A 21616-nucleotide genomic window follows, 5' to 3' on the forward strand; every position below is an offset into this window, starting at 1 on the left:
GTGAGCGTGTGCTTATAAAATCTGCAGATGTGACCAAGCTGGGGGGGGGGGGGGGGGGAGAGGGGGGGGCAGGGAGGGTGAGAGAGGCTGCAAAAACACTCTGGAGGACCGGATTAGAATTCAAAATTATTTTAATAAATTGGAGAATTGGTCTGAAATCAACAAGATGAAATTCAATAAAGACGAGTGCAAGTACTACACATAGGAAAGGAAAATTAAACATACTTATACAGAAAAAGGGAAATAACTGGCTATGCAGCAGTATGGCAGAAAAGGATCTGGGGGTTATAGCAGACTACAAATTGAATATGAGCCAATAGTGTGATGCTGATATGAAAAAGGAAAATGTCATTCTGGGATGTATTAATGGGAGTGTCATATGTAAGAACAAGAAATAACTGTTCAGCACTATTCAGCAGTGGGGAGGCCTCAGCTAGAATTCTGTGTCCTTTAAGAAAAAAGTGAACAAACTGAAGTGAGTCCAGAGGAGAGCTACAAAAATAAGAGGTTTAGAAAACATGACCTGTGAAGAAAGGGAGAAAGAATTGGGCATGTTAGGCTAGAGAAGAGACAGCTGGAGGGGAGGAGGTGGAGGGATGATAACAGCCTTCAAATATGTAAAAAGTTGTTATAAAAAGGACAGTAATCCATCGTTCTCCATATCAGGGCAAAACAGGAAGTAATTTGCTTAGTTTGCAGCAAGGAAGATTTAGGTTGGATATCAGGAAAAGCTTTCTAACTAAAAGGATAGTTAAGCACTCAAACAGGCTACCTGTTATAGAGGTTGTAGAACCCCCATCACTGTTGAGACCAGGATAGACAAACACCTGTCAGAGTTGGTCTAGGTATACTTAATCCTGCCTGAGTGTGGAGTGATGGACTAGATGACCACTTGAGGGCCTTCTCAGCTCTACATTTCTATGATTATATGCAGGAGCAAAGGCTTAATAAAAGTTCTAGAATCCCTGAAATACCTACCTCACTCTGTGCAACTTGCCTCTCAGGAAGAGGAAGCCATTAAGGAAGAGAAATTCTCAACCTGAGTCATGAACCTAAAAGTCTGAGGATGAAGAAGCCTTTGCTCATTTGTAAAAAAAGCCAATGCAAACAAATTCTGTAATCCATAAGAAAATGTCTGTGTGACTGCAACCAGCAGGGCTTCATCTTGTTGTGTTTGTCATATTTCTGCTTATGACTTACATAAAAAGATTCAGAGAATTAAATTCCATAAATTAGGATTAATTTTAGTTTTGCCTTTAAGATTACCATTTCTTAATGGGGAGATATTGGCTCCAGAATTATAAAAATGGAACAATACCTGAAGCCCAAAGGTTCCTGTAACAGGTTTGTGATCACTGATGCCATAGCTCATGTGACTGATATAGTTATTCAGGGTCACAGAGATTGTCTGCTCTCCTTCAGACAAATCTCCATCCTCTGATGGATGCTGGGAGAGATTCTTCACCCTCCAAAGAATTCGATCTGTCCATGCTGGCTTCCGTTTCTTCCCACTACAAGGAGTATAAGCAGAGTGGGTGAATGGAGAAGAAAAAACAGTGGCCAAAAGCTACAACGTTATGCAACTATAGAACATCTATTCAAAGTTGATCCAAAATTGTCAAAAATTATTACAACATTCAAAGCAATCACATCTCAACTTCATTTTACAACTCTGCTCTAGCACGCACTACAGCCAGACCCATGGTTTATTTTATTTCAATTGAACTCCACTGTAAGAGATCAGCTTTCATGGGTCCCTCTAACTGGAAAGAAATAAAATGAAGGAGTGTGGGATTGGATTAGTCAGTCAGTCAGTTTCATACAGGAAATGATGCTTTCTCCTAGAACTCACTCCAAGAACATGCAAGAATCTACAGTTAATGCAGAAACTGTCCTGACCTCAAGCCAATGGCCATCCTTGGGGAGGGTACAGCACCCATCAGACACTTACTGCCTTTTGCTGAGTTGTGTCACACGTCGAGTATTTTTTTATATATTCTTGGTTCCAATATTTTTAAAAGAACAGGAATAATTTTGTATTAATAGCCATCTGGAGATCTTCACTGATGCTAATTATGTAGCTAGTAGCTTTTCCATACTATTATCACCTGTTATGTAGAAGAGAGACAGCAATGGATTCTGGCAAGCTACTCCAGTGTGTTATAATGATAGCATAATTTCTATACTTAGTACACAAGCTTTTCCCTAATAAAATGCTTTATAACATCTAGTAGAGGAAAGTTTGTCTACAGGCAGCAGATTCTTGCATCTAAATAGCCTGCAACCATGTGTCATGTCAAAACTGCAACCATTATGGTTTGGAGTTTCCTTTTATACCATATATCAACAACAAGAGAAGACACGAGCCTTTCTGGATTCTCTCTGTGATGGGAAGATGACTTTAAAGCAACAGTCCTCTGTATGGCTATATCACTTTACAGTGAAATGGAGAAAAGATCATATCCTATGGAAGAGGAATTATAATGCATTGCATTGAATTGAATTACAAGGGTTAAAGGAGCATGATGCGTAATGAAAACTGTCAGTTTGACAACTTTAAACAAACTACCATAAACCAGAGATACTGCTCAGATTAAAATTCAGCACCCTTTCCCCTCCCTACATGCAGGTCTGACTCACCTTAAATGAAAAATGGAAGGATTTTAAGTGATTAAGTAACTGTACACATGAGGGAACCAATCCCATGTATTCCAGTAATAATACAAACTGACAGAAATCTTTAAAAGCTGCAGTATATCTGCTCTGCTGTGCAAGGCAATACCAAAATGAAGAGCCTGAATACAAAGTTAATACACTGTCTCCTTTATCTGATGATATGGAATAACCACATAGAGAAGGGAAGCTCAGAACATATACACCACTATCCAGAATAATATAAAATATACCAATCCATTGAAAGATAGTGGTTGGCTGGTTTAAAGCATCCTTTGTGAACATACTCAGAATGCAAAAATGTCTGCCTGTCCCCGACCTTAGGTGAATCAAAAAAACTCAATTAATATTAACAGAAACTGAATGCACATGTTAGAGGTGTTTAAGTGAAGTAACTTGAGTTACAAAGAGAGAGTTTATGATATTCATATTTAACAAACTAATGCCACATTAATTACTGTGTCAAGATTTCTCAAGTTGCATAATTACTTATATTTGTTGGTTACTGAATTTTACAGCGGCTTACACTACTGCTATCTGTTCGTGCTCAGATAAAGAGCCTAGTGCTTTCAGTCCAGACTAATAAATTAAGATTAGTCTCAGTGATTCTCTTGAAGTGCTACAGCAGAGAAGATGATGCTACAACTTTCAATTAGATTCAGGAAATTCCTGCAGAAAATCAGAAGAAGTCTGATTTTCAAATATTTCACAAGAATCAAATCAAAATATCTGAGCCTTGTTTTGATTCTGCAATATCTACAATCTAAGAAAGCCAGAGAGTTTTCTTCTTACTTAAACCAAAACAGTGTCTTCTGCCCCCTGAAAATAAAGATAAAGATAAGTATAAGACTCCTGATGGTCAGGAGCTAATTTCTCCATTGCAATGTGCCGTACAGATCTTGTAAATATTAAAGCAATTTGGAAACAAATTAAATTCACAGATTAAATATTTTACAATCTTTATTTAAAAAGCTGTTTCAAACATACCTTTATGGACGATTTAAAGCAGTGGTTCTCAACCAGGGGTACGTGTACCCCTGGGGGTATGCAGAGGACTTCCAGGGGGTACATCAACTCATCTAGATATTTGCCTAGTTTTACAACAGGCTACATAAAAAGCACTAGCGAAGGCAGCACAAACTAAAATTTCATACAGACAATGACTTGTTTATACCACTCTATATACTATACACTGAAATGTAAGTAGAATATTATATTCCAATTGATTTATTTTATAATTATATGGTAAAAATGAGAAAGTAAGCAATTTTTCAGTTAACAGTGTGCTGTCACACTTTTGTAATTTTTAGGTCTGATTTTGTAAGCAAGTAGATTTTAAGTTAGATGAAACATGGAGGTATGCAAGACAAATCAGACTCCTGAAAGGGGTACAATAGTCTGGAAAGGTTGAGTGCCACTGATTTAAAGCAACTGAAAACTTCCCTGTGGTGTCCCAGCAGTCCAGGAAAATAATGGACTGCAAATGTGAAGTATCATATATTAATTTATTAAAAACATCAGGCCATTTGTTTCGCCCCAGAACTTTGCAAGGCAACATTAGTCTCTGATGACAATTTATAGGCCTAGTTTGGGCTTTAACAAAGTTAAGTGATCAGACTTTTTGGCATGCTGAACAATCTTACAAAGATAGAAACTGGCTAAGAAAAGGAAAATAGGATTTTCAACTGTGGAAAGTCCCAATGTTCTCCGCTATGTCCAGTGTTTGATATATTAATCTGGAAAAGTGGGTAAACAGTGGTGTCAAAACATGCTGATGACAATTATTTTGGTTAGTCAAAACTAGAGACGGGTAATGAACTACAAAAAGATCTAACAAAGCTAGATGAACAGGCAACAAAAAGGCAGATAAAATTTAATGTTAACAAATGCAAGGTAATGTACATTTCAAGGAATAATATAAACTACTCATACACCTTAATGGGTTCTAGAAGACAGGGGGGAAACTTGGGCATCATAGTGTGGCAAAAGTCAAACAGAAAAAAAGAGTTTTCATGTATAAAAAATGAGTGAGAAAAATACCACAAATATTACAAGGCCATTACATAAATCAGTGTAATGCCCTCAAAGGTATAACAAGATCCAGTGGCTAGAAGCTGATGCTACAAAAATTCAAACAGGAAAGTATGTGTAAATTTATTTTAAGTGTAGCTGTGTGTAATTAACCATTAGAATAGCTCACCAAGGGATGTGATCAACTTGAAGTCTTTCAATCAAGAGTTGATGTCTTTCTAGAAGTTATATTGTAGTTCAACCATAAATTATGTGTCTCTATTCAGGAATTACTAGTTGGATGGAGTTCTATGGCATGTCATATGCAGGTCAGATTAAATGATCATAGTGACTCTCTTCTGAACTTAAAAATTGTATCTATGAATGCCATATTGAGCTCTGATAACTATCTCACAAAGTATAGTAGAAACAGAAGAGGGGCAGAGAAAGGCAACAGATGATTACAAGTATGGAGAGAATTCTGATGGAGAGGGTAAAAAAAATTGGGATTGTTTAGTTTAGAGAGGAGACGAAGACAACAGGACATGACAGAAATACATAGACTGAATGGTGTAGACAAGATATATCAGGAGGTCCTATTTATCTTCTCATTATAAAAAAACAAAGGGACATCCAATTAAATTGAAAGGCAGAAAATTTAAAACTGATAAAAGGAAAACATACATAATTAACCTGTGGAACTCAGCCACAGGATGCCACTGAAGCCAAGATCTTAAGAGGGCTTCATGAAAGGATTAGAGATTTATAAAATCATGACTGGTGTAAAGAAAGTAGACAAGGAAGTGTTGTTTACTACTTCTCATAAACACAAGAACTAGGGGTCACCAAATGAAATTAATAGGCAGCAGGTTTAAAACAAATAAAAGGAAGTATTTCTTCACACAATGTACAGTCAACCTGTGGAACTCCTTGCCCAGAGGATATTGTGAAGGCCAAGACCATAACAGGGTTAAAAAAAGAACTAGATAAATTCATGGAGGATATGTCCATCAAGTCAGGAGGGGCAGGAATGGTGTCCCTAGCCTCTGTCAGCCAGGAGCTGTGAATGAGCGACAGGGGATGGAGCACTTGATGATTACCAGTTCTGTTCATTCCCTCTGGGGCACCTGGCCCTGGCCAATGTTGGAAGACAGGATACTGGGCTAGATGGACCTTTGGTCTGCCCCAGTAGTGCCATTCTTATGTTCTTATACGGATAATAGAAACATCCACAGTTGTATTAGATAAGGCACGTCTGTTTTTTTTAAAATGGGATATAAATTCATGTTTTAGCAAGAGTCAGCCACTAAATTATGGGGTTTAGGAAGATAACCTGCCCACAGAGAAAGCATTTCATAGCTTTGTGCTCTGAGGTTTCTTGAATCTTCCTCTGAAGTATCTGGTATAAGCCATTCCAAGAGACAGGATGAGGATAGTAATTCGTTATGTTCTTATGAAGTAATGAAAATTAGTTTTCACATTCAGATAAGAAAAAAAAGCTGAACACCTTTTGTTTTAAGTAGTAAGAAAATGGGCTCAAAATATGAGTGTATCAACCCAAAGGATATTCTTTTATTAAAGAACAAAGTTGGGCCCCTGAAGACAATGCTTTTGAATAAAAAGATTTGGTGCCTACATTGTCCATCTAGCCCAGAGGTTCTCAAACTAGGGGTCGGGACCCCTCAGGGGGTTGTGAGGTTATTATATGGGGTGTCACGAGCTGTCAGCCTGCACCCCAAACCCCGCTTTGCATCCAGCATTTATAATGGTGTTAAATATATTAAAAAGTTTTTAATTTGTAAGGGTGGTCGCACTCAGAGGCTTGCTAAGTGAAAGGGGTCACCAGTACAAAAGTTTGAGAACCACTGATCTAGCCCTTCCAAATGCAAGCTCAGGCCCACGTTGCCACTCCCGTTCCCCTCATGTGACATGGAAACACAGCTCTCTTCAGTCAGAAGAGTTCATTTATTCAGCATTGCCCACTGAATGAACCAGATAAACTAATAGGTCTAATAGCCTCATAGTCAACATGGGCAGCAGATATCGAAGACCATGGAAGGCTGAGCCTCCACAAACAGCTTTGCATGGCCCCACCCACACTCCACCCCCAGACCCCTTCCTGCTTCCTGGCACTGTGCTGCAGGGGGCTCTTAACCCCATGGCTGGGGCCCCAGTCTGGGGCTAATGGGGGCTGGTCTGTGCTCCGAGGCTGATGGGCGGGGGGTGCCGCCCACCCGGTGCTCTGGGGCTGGAGGGGGCGCACCACCTGTCCACCCACTTGGTGCTCCAGTGCTGGGGCCGCAACACCGACCTGGCACTCTGGGGCTTAGGGCGCTCAGGCAGCCCAGGGCTGGCTGGGGGTAGGGTGGGGAGGGAGGTGCCTGCGTGGAAGTCGCCGCTCTGAACTCCGGCAGGAGGGGTGGGGCCTCTGGCAGAAGGAATGGGGCCTCCCCGAGCCTGGGGTTCACCCACTGCCCATGATAGTCAACTAGCAATTTGGGACAAATCTAGGCCTGTTTAGTTGATCAGACTGATATTTACTAAGGCACAAGACTTATCTCAGACTGTTCGCTGCCTGAAACAATATATTGTGCTTTTTACCTCGTGTCATACACATCAGAGTGAAGGTCGAACTTGTAAGTGGGTTTAAACTGCAAGGGACCCTCTATAAATTCCTGGAGAAAAGCTTCCTTCTTCTTTGCCATATTTAACTGCGGAAATAAAACAAATGTTATAAGCAATGTGTTATAAAGGGCAACTTGTAAAGATTATGTTTAAAATCAGAGATTAAAGAATCATTCATGAAGGAGGTGAGGAAGCATCTTCTAAAAAGGATTCAAAATTTTACACACTGCAACACATCTTCCAAAGAAAAGGCAGAGGGGCTCCTTTGCAACTGCTAGAGCCTTTAAACTAACCTTTCTAAAAAGACTGTAGTAGTTATTCTGGAAATGGAGATGTGCTAAGGCCAGCCCACTAATATTTTAAATGACCTCTTGGGGTGCGGGGAAAGAGGGAGACAGACAGAGACAATAGGACAATTTACAAGGCAGTAAAGTTCACTGAAATCTTCAGTCAGCACTGCACCTGAGTCAGAATGAAACAGAGCAACAAATATATATAAGTTAAGTAGGTAATATTTAAGACTGAAATGCAAGACTTCACAGCTATACCAGTCCCAGTAAGGAATGAGTTAGGAATAATAGTGGGAACTCAAAGCTACTCTAACATTGGCCTCTCTGAACAAGGGACCCTGTAGTCCCTGTAAGAACTTTGACAGAAGATGTGAGAGCAGAAGCACCAATGTAAGCTATTCTTTAGCATGTGTCAGCACTAGAACCAGCAGAACATTAAAAAGGGACCATACCTGATCCTTTTCCCATAGTAGATTGTATCGGCTATTGCTTATTGACTCTCGGACAAAATGTATTCCATAATCTGCTATCCGGAAGTTTAGATCTCCAAACCAGAAAAGAATGCTATTTAAAAAAAAAAAAAAAAAAGGTAGTAAGTGTTCATGGTTTCCTATAAACCCTTTTTTTCTTGGGGGGGGCGGGGGGGGGGAGGGGAGAATCATGACTATAGGGAGAGATTACAATAGAATGTTGAAAAATATACGTTATTCCATTGCTTAGATACTTTTCTATATTTCTAATCTAAACACCACAAACAACATCTTCATTTAGTGACAGTTAAGGTTACAGAATGTCAAATCCACCAGTCCAAAACTTTAAAGGGATGGTAATCAAAATTAAGGGGAAAGTTTCCTACATTCCTTGCCACTTTCAACACTGCCTACTACACAACAAACTCCAGCACTCCACATGGCCTATACTTTCAATTTCAACAGGTAGCAATACTCATGGGCAGCGGGTATCAAAGGCAGGGGAAAGCTCAGCCTACCCAAACTGCCTCCGTGGCCCCACCCACACTTCACCCCCAGCCCCCTCCTGCTTCCCACTGGGCCCATGTCTCTTCTTTCTCATGTGGTCAAGCCCCAGGCCAGTGGCACTGGGAGAGAGAGTGAGCCATCGCCCCCGCCTCTCCACCCCAGCCAGACCAGCGTGGAGCCCAGCCGGGGAGCCCAGGCAGCTGTGGGGAGCCGCGGCAGACCCTCCACCTGCCCGGGCAGCCCCAGGCCGAGTCCCCGTCCCCCAGGTCCACCCGAGGCAAGCAGAGGGTCCACAACTCCACACCAGCAGCTCTCCCCGACCCAGCCGGGGGGGGGGGAGGGGGGGGAAGAGAGGAGGGGGCCCTCAGAGCCGCAGCCCGGCCATGGTAAGAGCCGCATGTGGGAAGCTGTGAGGAGCCGCAGACCCCCCACCTGTCCCGGCGGTGGGGGGGGGGGGGGGGGGAGGGGGGGAGGCAAGAAGCCCAGGGGCAAGAACACTGGCCAGGGGTTGCTCTCAGCCCCCTCAGGCTGGCGGAGGGTCAGCTGCAGCTCCCCACAGCTTCCTGCCCAGCTCTTACCATGGCTGGGCTGTGGCTCCGAGGCCCACCTCCCCCAGCCAGAGCTGGGTCGGGCAGAGCTCCAGACAAGTGCCTGCCTTTGCCTCCACCTCGGGCTGGGGCTCCTGCCCCCCCCCCCGCCCACTTTTGGGAGGGCTCTGGCGCCCTTGCCCCAGGCTGAGGCTAGTGGAGGCAGGCCTGTAGCTAGGGACCCTGGGCGGCTGGAGCCAGTGCTCGCGCTGCCCGTCCACCCAGCGCTCGGGGCTGTGCGGCCCGCTCACCCAGCGCTCCAGGGTGGGAATGGGGCACACTCAGCTGCCTGCCTGCCCACTTGCCGGGCGCTCCAAAGCTGGAGGGGCCACTCTGGGCTACGGCAGGGGAAGGGCAGCGGGCCCCAGGCAGAAGCGGCAGGCTAGCCGGGGGCTAACCTATCCAAGCCCGTCGGTCACTCACCACCTATGCCAATACTCCAGTTTCATCAACTTTTTGTGCTAGACTGCAAGTTTAATGGCACCTTCAACAACAGAGTAACTTCCAAATGTCTGGTATATGTGATAATAAGCGGTATCAATCTGTTGATACCAAAACATCTTCAGACACTGTTAAGGTTTTGTACTATAGCGCAAGATTGATGAACCTGGGGTACATATTGCTTTTTTTAATTTGTTGGAGATGGGAAATGAAATCCTCATGGAGTAGGTTATCGACAATGTTGAACACAATACAAAAGAAGCACGGAAATGAGCCTTTTCTTTTCACTTCTGAATTCCATATTTAAGGTTTTGCCCTGCTAGGAAGTGTCCTAATGCTTTGTTGAATGACAGCTAATTTCTTAGGTTTTTTTAACATAGAGTTGGGGCACTTCAGTGGGGGGAGGGATAGCTCAGTGGTTTGAGCATTGGCCTGCTAAACCCAGGGTTGGGAGTTCAATCCTTGAGGGGGCCATTTAGGGATTTGGGGCAAAAATCTGTCTGGGGATTGGTCCTGCTTTGAGCAGGGGGTTGGACTAGATGACCTCCTGAGGTCTCTTCCAACCCTGATATTCTATGAATCTATGAGTCAGTCCCCAGAGTCAGGGAGAAGGAGAGATACAAAATGTCTGAAATACTTATATTTTGGTGCACTGCACTACAGATAATTTTTTTTTTTAAATTACAAAATATTTTCCTATATGCAGTGTTGTTGTAGCCATTTTGGTCCCAGATATTAGAAAGACAAGGTGGCCGAGGTAGTATCTTTTACTGGACCAACTTCTGTTGGTGAGAGACAAGCTTTTGAGCTTACACAGAGTTTCTTCTTTAGGTCTGGGAAATGTACTCGGGGCTTGTCTACACTGCGAAGTTGTTGACAAAACTTTTGTCTTTCATGGGTACTCATGGAGGTGGATTACCAAGAGCGCTGGGAGAGTTCTCTCCTGGCACACTCGCACTTCAAAGCGCTGCCACGGGAGCGTTCCCGCGACAGCACTTTGAAGTTTCCAGTGTAGCCATGCTCTTAAACACAATGTGAAAGACTGTTTAGCATAAGCAGTTAACATATTTCAAGGAACTATTCAAGTTGAAGTGGTCAGTTAACACCATTCCATTCATGGTGGGGCTGGGGAGGAGGGAGGATTCACACCCCCCCTTGAATGAATGAATTACTTTTATTCTTTAAACCATTTTAAGTAATTCCTGTAAAATTAAAAAAATAAAAACCAGACTAGTGGCCTGAAACAGATAGTGGAATATTTAGGTTTGAAATCTGAGAGACAGTACAACACTCAGGGCAATTAAGTAATAAAATAACTTGCCAAGAACTGGTGGATGGAGGCTCCATCAGTAGATGTTCTAACAAATCCATTTAGGTAGATAAAATTGCAAAAATGCAGCAAAATAGAAAAAAAACTCTACTCACAGAGAGAAAGGAGAATCTCAGCATATATGGGTTTTATCTTCTAAAGGCCTCCAACCACTAGAAAACTACATTACTCAGACTAGCTAACTATATACTACTTGAAATTAGCAGAGTACAATCCTGCACTACAAGCCTCAGACCTCCAGATCTCTTCCAGCTCTTTCAGTTTGAATTCAAGGAACACATCCACTGAAGAGACATTTAAAGTAAAAGTGTGACATGTGGAAGAAGTCCTCAGACAAATCTCTACTTAAGAGAATGTTGTGAAATGAACCTATGACAGACACTATTATCTCAGAAATGGGGCAGAAATAAAATGGTTCTAGAACTTGGGTGTAACACTCACTCATGATCTAGAATATTTGGCACATTCTCATCTTCAAACTGCTGCATTTCCAGAATTTTCTCAAAGTCATCCAGTCGTTGCTCAGCATTCTCAATGTGAGCAGGCAAATGGCAATTCATGAAGCAGATCATATGACCATAGAGGGACATGCGAATGGTGACTCCTCCTTTGTTCCCCTCAAGTGGAAAAATAACAGCGCTCTTTGAAGTTATGGTCAACAGCTGCAAATTTATCCATTGCTACAACATATGTAATTTCAAACAGTGCTATTAAGGAATAAATATTTTGGTTTTGTTTTAAATTTACAAAAGCAATATTCAATAGCCATCATTCAGAAATCTCTCAGCCAATAAACTGGTGAAATTCTGTGGCCTGTGTTATGCAGGAGGTCATACTATGTGATCATAACTATCCCTTCTGACCTTGGGGGGGTGGGGGGGGAAGAGAAAGAATCTATAAAACTCTCTAGTACATTTATTGCCAAAAAACCCCAAAAGCTCCCCAAGAAATCCACATCATGTAGTCACACAGTAACCCATGCCATCAGCTCTCAGATATCCTTTACCCAATATCCATAAAGGCCTGTGCGCGTGTAGTGAGTGTGAATGTCCCGTATGAAGGGGATATGAGCATGCTTCACAAAGACCAGCAGAAGGAGTCCCTGCATTCGAACAGATGAGAGCTGCAAAAGATGAGAAAAAGGTCACAGTCAGGTTATATGGAGTACTTGGGATACCACAAATACTGGAGTCTGCTCCCCGGGCCTTTAGTTGGAGAATGCTACACCCAAGGTCGCATATTCCCTACAGCAAGTTTGACCTAATGTTTATGGTAAAGCACGTACTGAAGAGCTTCTGAAAGTGCCATTGACTGGAAATTCTAAAATAATCTCAAATTAAAAAGGGAGTTCTTTTGTTGAATTAAATATTAAACTGATCAGTACAGTATTCCTTGTTACTTAAATTGAAAGTAAATACAATGCTGTCCCTAAAATTTTAATTTTCAAATGTATTGTAGAATTTTGTGCTGAAAATGCCTAATTGTATTGTAGAACGCATCAGAGGGAAACTGGAGGTTTGGACAACTGAGGGTTGGAGCTTTTGGCACCTAAGAAGGTGTGAACATTTAACTAGATATTTCTGCTGAAATAATCAGCAGAGAAATAGTTCATGTGGACCTTTAAAGGTTGGGTGCTCAGCACTTTCTAAAAGGCAGGGCCCGTAAGTGCGTCTCAAGATGGACACCAAGAATTGACACACCCAGTATCACTAGTCACTTTTGAAATCTTCATTCCAAAGAGTTCACAATTTAGAGATTCAAACAGACAACTCTAAAGGACAAAATCTTTTTTCTTGAGCTGGTATTTTTCTTGAGTCCACGTCAAGTGTTTCATGTTACTAAACTCTGTGAATATCTAATCCCTGCATCCTGACCCCCCAATGTTTCCACTTTTCACACCATTTCCAAGTGTGAAACTGGAGCTATGTCTATTAGAAGTGCTGTCATAATACAGAAACACAATATTTGCAAAGCATTCCTAAAGCTGGGGCTACACTGCCACTTTCAGCAATAAAACCTTAGTCATTCAGGGGTGTGAAAAAACACACCCCTGAGCGACAAAAGTTTTAGCGCTGAAAAGCACCAGTATAGACAGCGCTTTATCGCCAGGAGCCACACTCCCGTCAATAAAGCTACCACCCCTCATTCGGGGTGGGGTTTGTTTGTTTTTAAATCACCGGGAGAGCTCTCCCCCGGCGATAAAATGTGTCTACACTGCCCACGTCACAGAGCTGCTGCAGCAGCGCTGTCGCGGCCATGCTGTAACATGGGCAGTGTAGACATACCCTAAGTGTGGACACAGCTTTCACCAGCAAAGCTGCACTTAAAACCATTCCCTCAAGCAAAACAAGCTATACCAGCAAAAGCAGTTTTGCTGAAATAACTGTCCCTGCACTAGGTTTTTCTACTAGCACAGCTATATTGGTCAGGGATCAGACACCTTCATACCTGACTAATACAGCTATACTTGCAGAAGCCCCTAGTATAGGCATAGCCTGACCTCAGAATACTGAAAACTGTCATATTTTTCATACAATTAAAGGCCAAATATTAATCTTTTTCTGCCTCACTAGCCTACAGCTACTATCTGTAACAATACTCATGCTTAGAAGGAACAAATCATGTCATTTCACTCAAAATCTGAGGCCATACACAGCTGGAGTTTTTAGTCAAGAATAAGTTTTGCCAACTGCCCCTGCATCCCAGCATTGCAGGATGGTTACAAATGCTATTTAAAAAGCTCAACCTCTAACCAACGGGTATGTAATGCTAGGCATCTGCAGAACTGATATGAGCAGTGCAAATACCCTTCCTCCTGCAAGGAAGATTTAGTTTACTGAATGTTACTAAAGCTATGATGCCCACGAGGCAAATAAGGCACTGTTTCTACTTTAATATGTGTTGAGATTCCATTTACTTCAAAAAGTCCTGTGCCAACAAGCCAGCAGGTTACAAGTCTAACGGAAAGACTTGCGTATAAGATAACTATCAGCATCTGTACAAAAATACTCAGTACCAGTTGCCAAGGTGTGTCCCTGTTACCCACAGTAATCAGAGTTTGGAAAGAAAAATAATGAATGGAGGGTGTTAACCATTTATAGAATTGAGAAGTTACCTTGATATAACCCAAAGGAGAGAATACGGTCATGAAGAAAATGCTCCACGGATCATCAAATGCCAAGTCAGAAAGGAAATTTATGATCTTGGAGTTCACCTCCTGTAAACTGAATACAACAGGGTTACTCATATATCCTGGGCTCAATCTAATCCATACTTTTGACAGAGTCCTCATAAGTTTTAGGAGCACAAACAGGTAAGACTAACACCATGACATCCTAAGAGACTTTCCTAAAAGCAGTTATAATGTTTCTTATTCTTACCCATGCAAGATACAACAGGCAGTGTAATCTATCTGTGGTGCTAACTTTCAAAACAGGAAAGTTACAGGGTCTTAACCAGAGCCCTGACCTATGCTCAATGTCAAAATTCATGACAAATGCAGGGTGACAGAAGGTGAAGTGATAAACGATACCATTACAAGGTGTTGCTGCAATTTAGCTGAAGGAAAGAGAAGGGTGTGGGTTGACTACAGGGTGATCTGACAGATCAGAACCCCACTGGCACTGCCATGGGGTGACTGATGCAAGGACAGAAACACCTTGACTGACACAGTAGGCAAGGAAGATTCTGCTCAAACACTTGGCTCCCCTTGATTTCTTTAAAAACTCTGCACTGTAAAGTGTTGTCAACAACTGCCAGTGAAGTAAGAATTTTTAAAACTTGTAGATGTTTGAGTAAGTGAGCTTGTATCAAGGCACATAAGGCCTGTAGTTCTGCTACATAAAAAGATGCAAGATGCGAGTTGGGGAAACAAGCAGACAGTTCATCACAATATGCTCCTAATTTCTATTCACAGTCACTAGCCCCCAGCCTTTAGACATCTGCATAGTGATACTATGATCCAACACTTCACCTTTCACAACCATCACAGTAATTATGGCTGTTCAAAAGAATTGGGAAGTTATTGAAAAACAAAATTTTGGCAGTAAACGTGCAGAGAACTGACCATGGCGTCCTTTATCACATACCTACCCAATAACATACATATCCATACTCGGTCCCTGTGAACTGAGCTGAAGTAAGCTAGTGACATCAGGAGGAGGAGAAGCTGTGCCCACATTCCAGGTTACCAAGTGTAGTCTACATATAAAAAAATAAGACAAAATTTAAGTCTAAACAGGTGAGCACTTTTCCACTGCAAACCTCCCATATATGGGGGGAAAAAACAAGATTTACAAATAATGACAAATTGAAATGTATCATAAAAGCTATTTACTAGCTACACAAAAATGTAACAACTCGCCAATCAGAGAATGAAACCTGAACTCTTGACACTTGTCTTTCAGCTTTTTCCCCCAAATCAGGAAAGCCTCATCTAGCGTGCGAGAGACTTCCTCATGAATCTCATCATCTGAGCTGATGTCCTCCACACAAGCCATGAGTTGTGCCACTCGTTGTCGGAGCTGTAAGCGACCACTGGACCCTGTACTGCTGAAACTTGCAGAGCGGCTGCGGAAGGGGTGCAGGCTTTCTAAATCAAACAGGGAGAGGGATGATGAATCCTGAAGCGCATCTTCACTATTCAAGGACGCCATCTGGGCAAAAGAGCAGCACAACTATACTCCAAAGTGCCAGCCACATTACCCTTCAAATCCTGAGTACAGGAAAGCCCTCAGTGGCACACTCACAGGGTTCTTCAGCTCAAGTTTTAACTCATGTGAAATTCAGCATTATTCCTAGCAAAAACGTACAGGTGCATTCTTTCAATAAAGCTGAAAGAAATACAGCATTAAGATCAGTCACACTCTACTGCTTCTGACAAAAGCTGATGAGTCTTGCCCCATCTCACATACTAAACCATTTCTTCCTAACAGATTTAACTCTGTTAAGAGCTTGAGGTTTAAGAGAATTTATTGCTGATGTGATTTGAATCACATGTTTCTATCAGCAGCTAGAAGAAATGTAATCTCCAACTTCCAGGCGTGTGCACTACTCAATTCTATCTGAGTACAGCATAAAAAGCCACAAGGATCCTAGAACTTCTGATGAGGGGTTCCAAAAGCACAGACCTGCCACCTAACTTTGCAAACAGTATCTAATACTGTACACAGTTTTCTGAGAAAGGATTTTTCAATATTATTATATTGCAGGTGGTCTTTAAAATACTAAGCTGCTAATATCCACCTACCTTAGGTTCTTATACAGTATCCATTACAAAAGTACCTGAATAACTTACAATCTTTAATGTAATTATCCTCACAACATCTCTGTGATGTAAGGCAGTACAGTAGAACCTCAGAGTTATGAACACCTCAGGAATGAAGGTTGTTCACAGGGGCGGCTCCAGACACCAGTGCAGCAAGCGCGTGCCTGGGGCGGCAAGCCGTGGGGGGCGGCCTGCCGGTCGGTGTGAGGGCGGCAGTCAGGCTGCCTTTGGTGGCATGCCTGCGTGAGGTCCGCCGGTCCCGTGGTTTCGGCGGTAATTCGGCGGCGGGTACACCGAAGCCGCGGGACCGGCAGATCACCCGCAGAAACGCTGCCGAATCCGCGTGACCGCAGACCGCCTGCAGACATGCCGCCTGACTGCCGTGCTTGGGGCGGCAAAAAACATAGAGCCGCCCCTTGTTGTTCATAACTCTGAAATGTTCATAACTCTGAACAAAATGTTATGGTTGTTCTTTCAAAAATTTACAACTGAACATTGATTTAATACAGCTTTGAAAGTTTACTATGCACTAGAAAAATGCTGCTTTCCCTTTATTGATTTTAAAGTAGTTTAGTACTGTATTGTATTTGCCTCTCTTTTTTTCTTTGGTCTCTGCTGCTACCTGATTGCGTACTTCTGGTTCCAAATGAGGTGTGTGGTTGACTGGTCAGTTCATAACTCTGGTGTTCATAATTCTGAGATTCTACTGTATTATTATTCCCATTTTGCAACTGGAGCACAGAAAGACTGTCACACAGGAAGTCTTCGGAAAAAGCAAGGAATCGAACCTGTATCTCCTCACTCTTAGGGTAGTGCCCTAACCACTGGAATATCTTTCCTCAATGAAAGTTTCCCTTTGAAATGTTATACTGAAGTTAGCCAGAAGCTATAGTAGAATAAGCTGATACCGCAGTAAGTGATGAGCCTTTCATATATACTACAGTTCACCCTCTACTATGGAAGAGATGGATTACCTGAGAAAACTCTCAAATTAGCATTCAGAAGGAAAGCCAGATGGCAGTGAAGATACAGAGCCAAAAAACTATTGAATACAAAGGGGGGAAATATCAGCAAATATTGAGGAAAATTTAATTCCATGATGTCGCTAGACAAGAGAAGAAAGGGGCTGACAGCCTGAGGATCCACACCAAAAAATGAGAAAATTTGAGGTAAAACCAATTCAAACAATTCGAGGATTAAGCGTTCTTGTGAGCTATAGCTGTAGGACAAATTTCAGAGTAGTGAATATATAGCTGTAGAAACAGAATGAAAAAGGCATAACACCACAGGGCATTAGGCAATCCCAATGGACTGGGTATAATTCTCTATAAACGCTTAGCACTTTATAACTCTCTAACAATATTAACTGATCCTCAACAATCACAGTGAGTAGGTATGATAAGATCTTCACCTGACTGACATCACAAGTAAATTCTCTTGCAAAATAAAGAAGCTACTCAAGGTACTCTGTTTTTCTCCATCTTATCATCATAGTGATCCAAGCACTTAGTGACATGTCAGAACACTGTTCAAGCCAGGAGAATCCTATTCTAGACATTTGGATCACGGGACAGGGGATTCCCCAGAAATGAGCCCTTCCCAAGCATGCTTTCTGCATAATACTGATTTACGATAAGTTCCAGAAGACTGGAAGAAAGCTAATGTTGTGCCAATATTTTAAAAGGGTAAATAGGAGGATCTCAGAAATATAGGGCTATCAAATTGACATCAATCACACGCAAAAAAATTGAATGGATGATATGAGACTTGGTTAATAAAGAATTAAAGAAGGGTAATATAATTAATGTCAATCAACCTGGTTTATGGAAAATAAGTCTAGGCAAACTACTTGGTATCATTTTTTGATGAGATACAAGTTTGGTTTATAAAGGTAATAAAGTTGCTGTAATATATTTAGACTTCTGTAATGCATTTACTTGGGACTGAACAATATCTTGATTAATAAACTAGAACGATACAAAATCAACATGGCACACATTAAATTGATTAAAAACTAGATAACTGACAATTATGAAAGGGGAATCATCAAGCAGCTGGTGTATTTCTAGTGGAGTCTTGCAGGGACTGGTCCTTGGCCCTAGTTAACATCTTTATTAATGACTTGGAAAAAAGCAAAATAATTTCTGATAATGTCTGCAGATGACATGAAGTGGTCATAATGAAGAGAATAGGTCACTGATATAAGAGTGATCTGCATCACTTGGCAAACTACATGAAAGCAAACAATGTACATTTTAATATTGCCAAATGTAAGGTTATTTATCTAGAATGAAGAATGTAGGCCATACTTACAGGATGCGGGATCTCTATCCTGAGAAGCAGTGACTGCGAAAAAGACTTGAGGGGTCATAGTGGACAATCAGCTAAACATGAGCTTTCAGGGCAACGCCGTAGCAAAAGGCTAATACAATTGTTGGATGTATAAACAGGGGACTATTGAGTAGAGTAGGGAGGTTATATTACCTCTGTATTTGACACTGGTTCTGATGTCCACAAGGATGATGAAAAATTGAAGAGGGTCCAGAGAAGAGCCACAAGCACCATTAAAGGTTTGGAAAACATGCCTTATAGCAACAAATTCAATGAGTTATATCTTAGTTTGTCAAAGAGAAGGAGAAGAAGTGACTTGATCACAGTCTATCAGTACCTACACTGGGAACAGAAATTTGATAATAGAGGGCTCTTCAATCTAGCAAATAAAGGTATAACAAGACTCAATACCTGGAAGATGAAGACAAATTCAGACTAGAAATAAGGTGCAAATTTTTAACAGTGAGGGTATCTAATCATTGGAACAACTTACCAAGGGCTATGGTGGATTCTCCATCACTGGTAAGTTTTAAATCAAGATTGGATTCTTTTTCTAAAAGATCTGCGCTAATTCAAACACAGCTGTTAGATTTGAAACAGGAATTAATACAGGGAAGTTCTCTGGCCAGGGTTATGCAGGAGGTCAGACTAGACCAGTGGTTTTTAACCTGGGATCCACAGACTATGTCTAAGATTTTCAAAGGGATCCACATCTCCATTCAAAAATTTTTAGGGATCTGCAAATGAAAAAAGCTTGAAAACCACTGGAGTAGATGATCACAATGGTCCTTTCTAGCCTTAAAAAAAAAAGAAAACCTATGAATCTATATGAACTTCCAAGACTGAACAATGCTGCTTTTTTGAAGAGAGCACCCAGTCCTATAAATTCTTGTTAACTACCTGACAGCAGAGAAACTGAGTTAGAAATATTTATTGCTATAGTGCCTTCCTCATAGCTCTAGACAAACAGAGCACTCTGGCAAAACTTTCCCACAACCTATGATGCCTTATCTTCATTTGATTTATTTCCAGTAACTACAATTTCCTTTATTTCCCCTTAATATGTCTACAGAAATCAAATTGTGAGGGTTTTTTAAAAAACAATTATTTAACATATATTAATAGGGGGTTTACTCTAAGATCACATAAGCAGTCATTGGTGCCCTAGCTTTTCTCCTGAAAAGACTGGCAAATGGAAATCCTACACGTCCTTAAAATGCCTCAGTTGCTTGGTTCAGAGGGAAGAGAACATATCTGGGAAACTTTACAAAGGGCTTAATATCTTAGTCAAATCTCAATTTAAGTTTTACACCCATTTTCTGTATTTCTTTGTCTATTACTGACAATTACCCATAGTGGTTTGTAAACAGAAGCTTTCTCCATTCACTGTCAAGTCCACAGTCCAGTGCTTGTGACATTACAATTCATCCCCCCAGAAGCCATTATGTTAAAAGCACTGGCCTGTAGCAAAAATAAAGTCAGAGACTCATTTAACTCTTTCCCTTTGTATTTGCCAGTGAAGGGAAGAATTTTGGTTTCTGGTATGTTGTTCTGAATCTAAACAAGTACAGCAGATTTCACTCTTTACATTAAAAACTAAGAAGTGGGTCTTTTTTAATTAGAAAAAAAGAATCCTGTTAAATAGTCAAACAATGTTCAGGTCTCCTGTCTGAAATTACTCAAGTTCCAAAAGTTTAAAAAGTAGAAAACCAGCTTTTCTTCTTTACTCCATGTGACTATGCAAAGTTGGTAATTAGTATAACTCCTTGCTAATGAGCTGGGACAGTCATCACATGCTTCAGTAATTACAAGCCATTATATAAACTTTCAAGGGCTTTTATTTTTTTAAAAAAAGATCTAATCATGGATTTCAGCAGGTCATGAGATCTTCTAATCTCTTCTCTAAGAAGGGGAATGGCAGGTCCATATATTACTACAGCTGTAAGGTTAATTTTCACTGCTGACACAAACCACTAAGCTCCATTAGTAATAGCCACTAATATTGCAGCTGCTGCATAAAATTAAGCAGTTTTCTGCAGTGAAGCAGCAACTAGTATGAATGTGGGAGGTCTTCAGAACACAAACATATACCAGCCCCTGAACCCTGGAAGAGCTGGCTCAACAAAGTGCATGAAGACAGATGAAGATAATGGGTGAAAGAATGAAGATGACCCCTGTCACAGATCCACAGTTTTTAAACAGTCTCTTGGAGGAGCCCCTTTAGGGTGCCAAACCCCCAAGTGGTCTCACTCTTCCTTCAAGGTAGGCCACAAAGACTCACCACATCCTAGATTGAACTACTGGGTTCCAGCATTCCTGCTTTACACTGTGAGCTCTGCTCAGCAAATCTAACCAAGACAGACTCCTGGTAGAGACTTGTATATTCTTCTGAGACTAATGCAACCCAGCCAGTATTTGCAGTCACAACCCAAACAGAACACAGCATTCAAAGTCCTTAGGTTAGTACAAATAAATAAAAGTTATAGCACAGTCCAGTCTAGTCAAGCTACAATTCACCAGTCAAGCTGTAGTGAACTCCATTTTCAGGCTCTGGTTCTCTCAGACTTCCTTCCTCAGGGTATGCCTAAACTTAAACCACAGCAGCTGGGCCACTGTAGCGCTTCAATGTAGACACTACCAATGCCAACTGGAGAGGTTTCCAGTGGCGCAGGTAATCCATCTCCCAAGAGGTGGTAGCTAAGTCAACTGGAGAATTCTCCCATTAATCGAGAGCTTTGTACACTGGGGGTTCGGTCGGTTTGACTGCACTGCTCATGGGGATGTGGATTTTTCACACCCCTGAGCAATGTAGTTATCCTGACCTAATTTTGTACTGGCAACCCCGGCTTAGTCTACCCAGAGAGCAAACAACTCTCTCTCTCCCCCCTCCCCACAACTGGGAAGAAATGCAAAGTAGGGGAGAAACTCAGGCACACACAGACTTCACAAAAATATGACAAAAAAATTCCCACTTTGTTAAAACCCCCAAGTTCTGGAGCTCAATCCAAAACTCGCTTACCTGAGATTCTTCATGATCTCTAAATCAATAGGCTGGGCCAGGCCCCTGGGTTCCATCCTCGCCCTTC

At 41.6% G+C, this 21616-nt stretch overlaps 1 protein-coding gene across 1 annotated transcript in view; it reads right to left on the reverse strand.

The window, feature by feature from the left end:
- INPP5K (inositol polyphosphate-5-phosphatase K) overlaps nucleotides 1-21616 on the reverse strand; it is a 30381-nt gene extending 8765 nt beyond the window's left edge. Inside the window, exons 1-8 of the mRNA XM_065418116.1 lie at nucleotides 21550-21616; nucleotides 15026-15133; nucleotides 14049-14157; nucleotides 11940-12056; nucleotides 11375-11550; nucleotides 8051-8162; nucleotides 7285-7394; nucleotides 1319-1511 (exon numbers count right to left, since the gene is read on the reverse strand). Coding sequence (XP_065274188.1) covers nucleotides 1319-1511; nucleotides 7285-7394; nucleotides 8051-8162; nucleotides 11375-11550; nucleotides 11940-12056; nucleotides 14049-14157; nucleotides 15026-15133; nucleotides 21550-21605 — 981 coding nt within the window. The 5' untranslated portion in view covers nucleotides 21606-21616. The remainder of the gene's footprint in view (nucleotides 1-1318; nucleotides 1512-7284; nucleotides 7395-8050; nucleotides 8163-11374; nucleotides 11551-11939; nucleotides 12057-14048; nucleotides 14158-15025; nucleotides 15134-21549) is intronic.

The sequence above is a fragment of the Emys orbicularis genome, chromosome 17 (assembly GCF_028017835.1).
Source record: "Emys orbicularis isolate rEmyOrb1 chromosome 17, rEmyOrb1.hap1, whole genome shotgun sequence".
Classification (NCBI taxonomy): Eukaryota; Metazoa; Chordata; order Testudines; family Emydidae; genus Emys; species Emys orbicularis.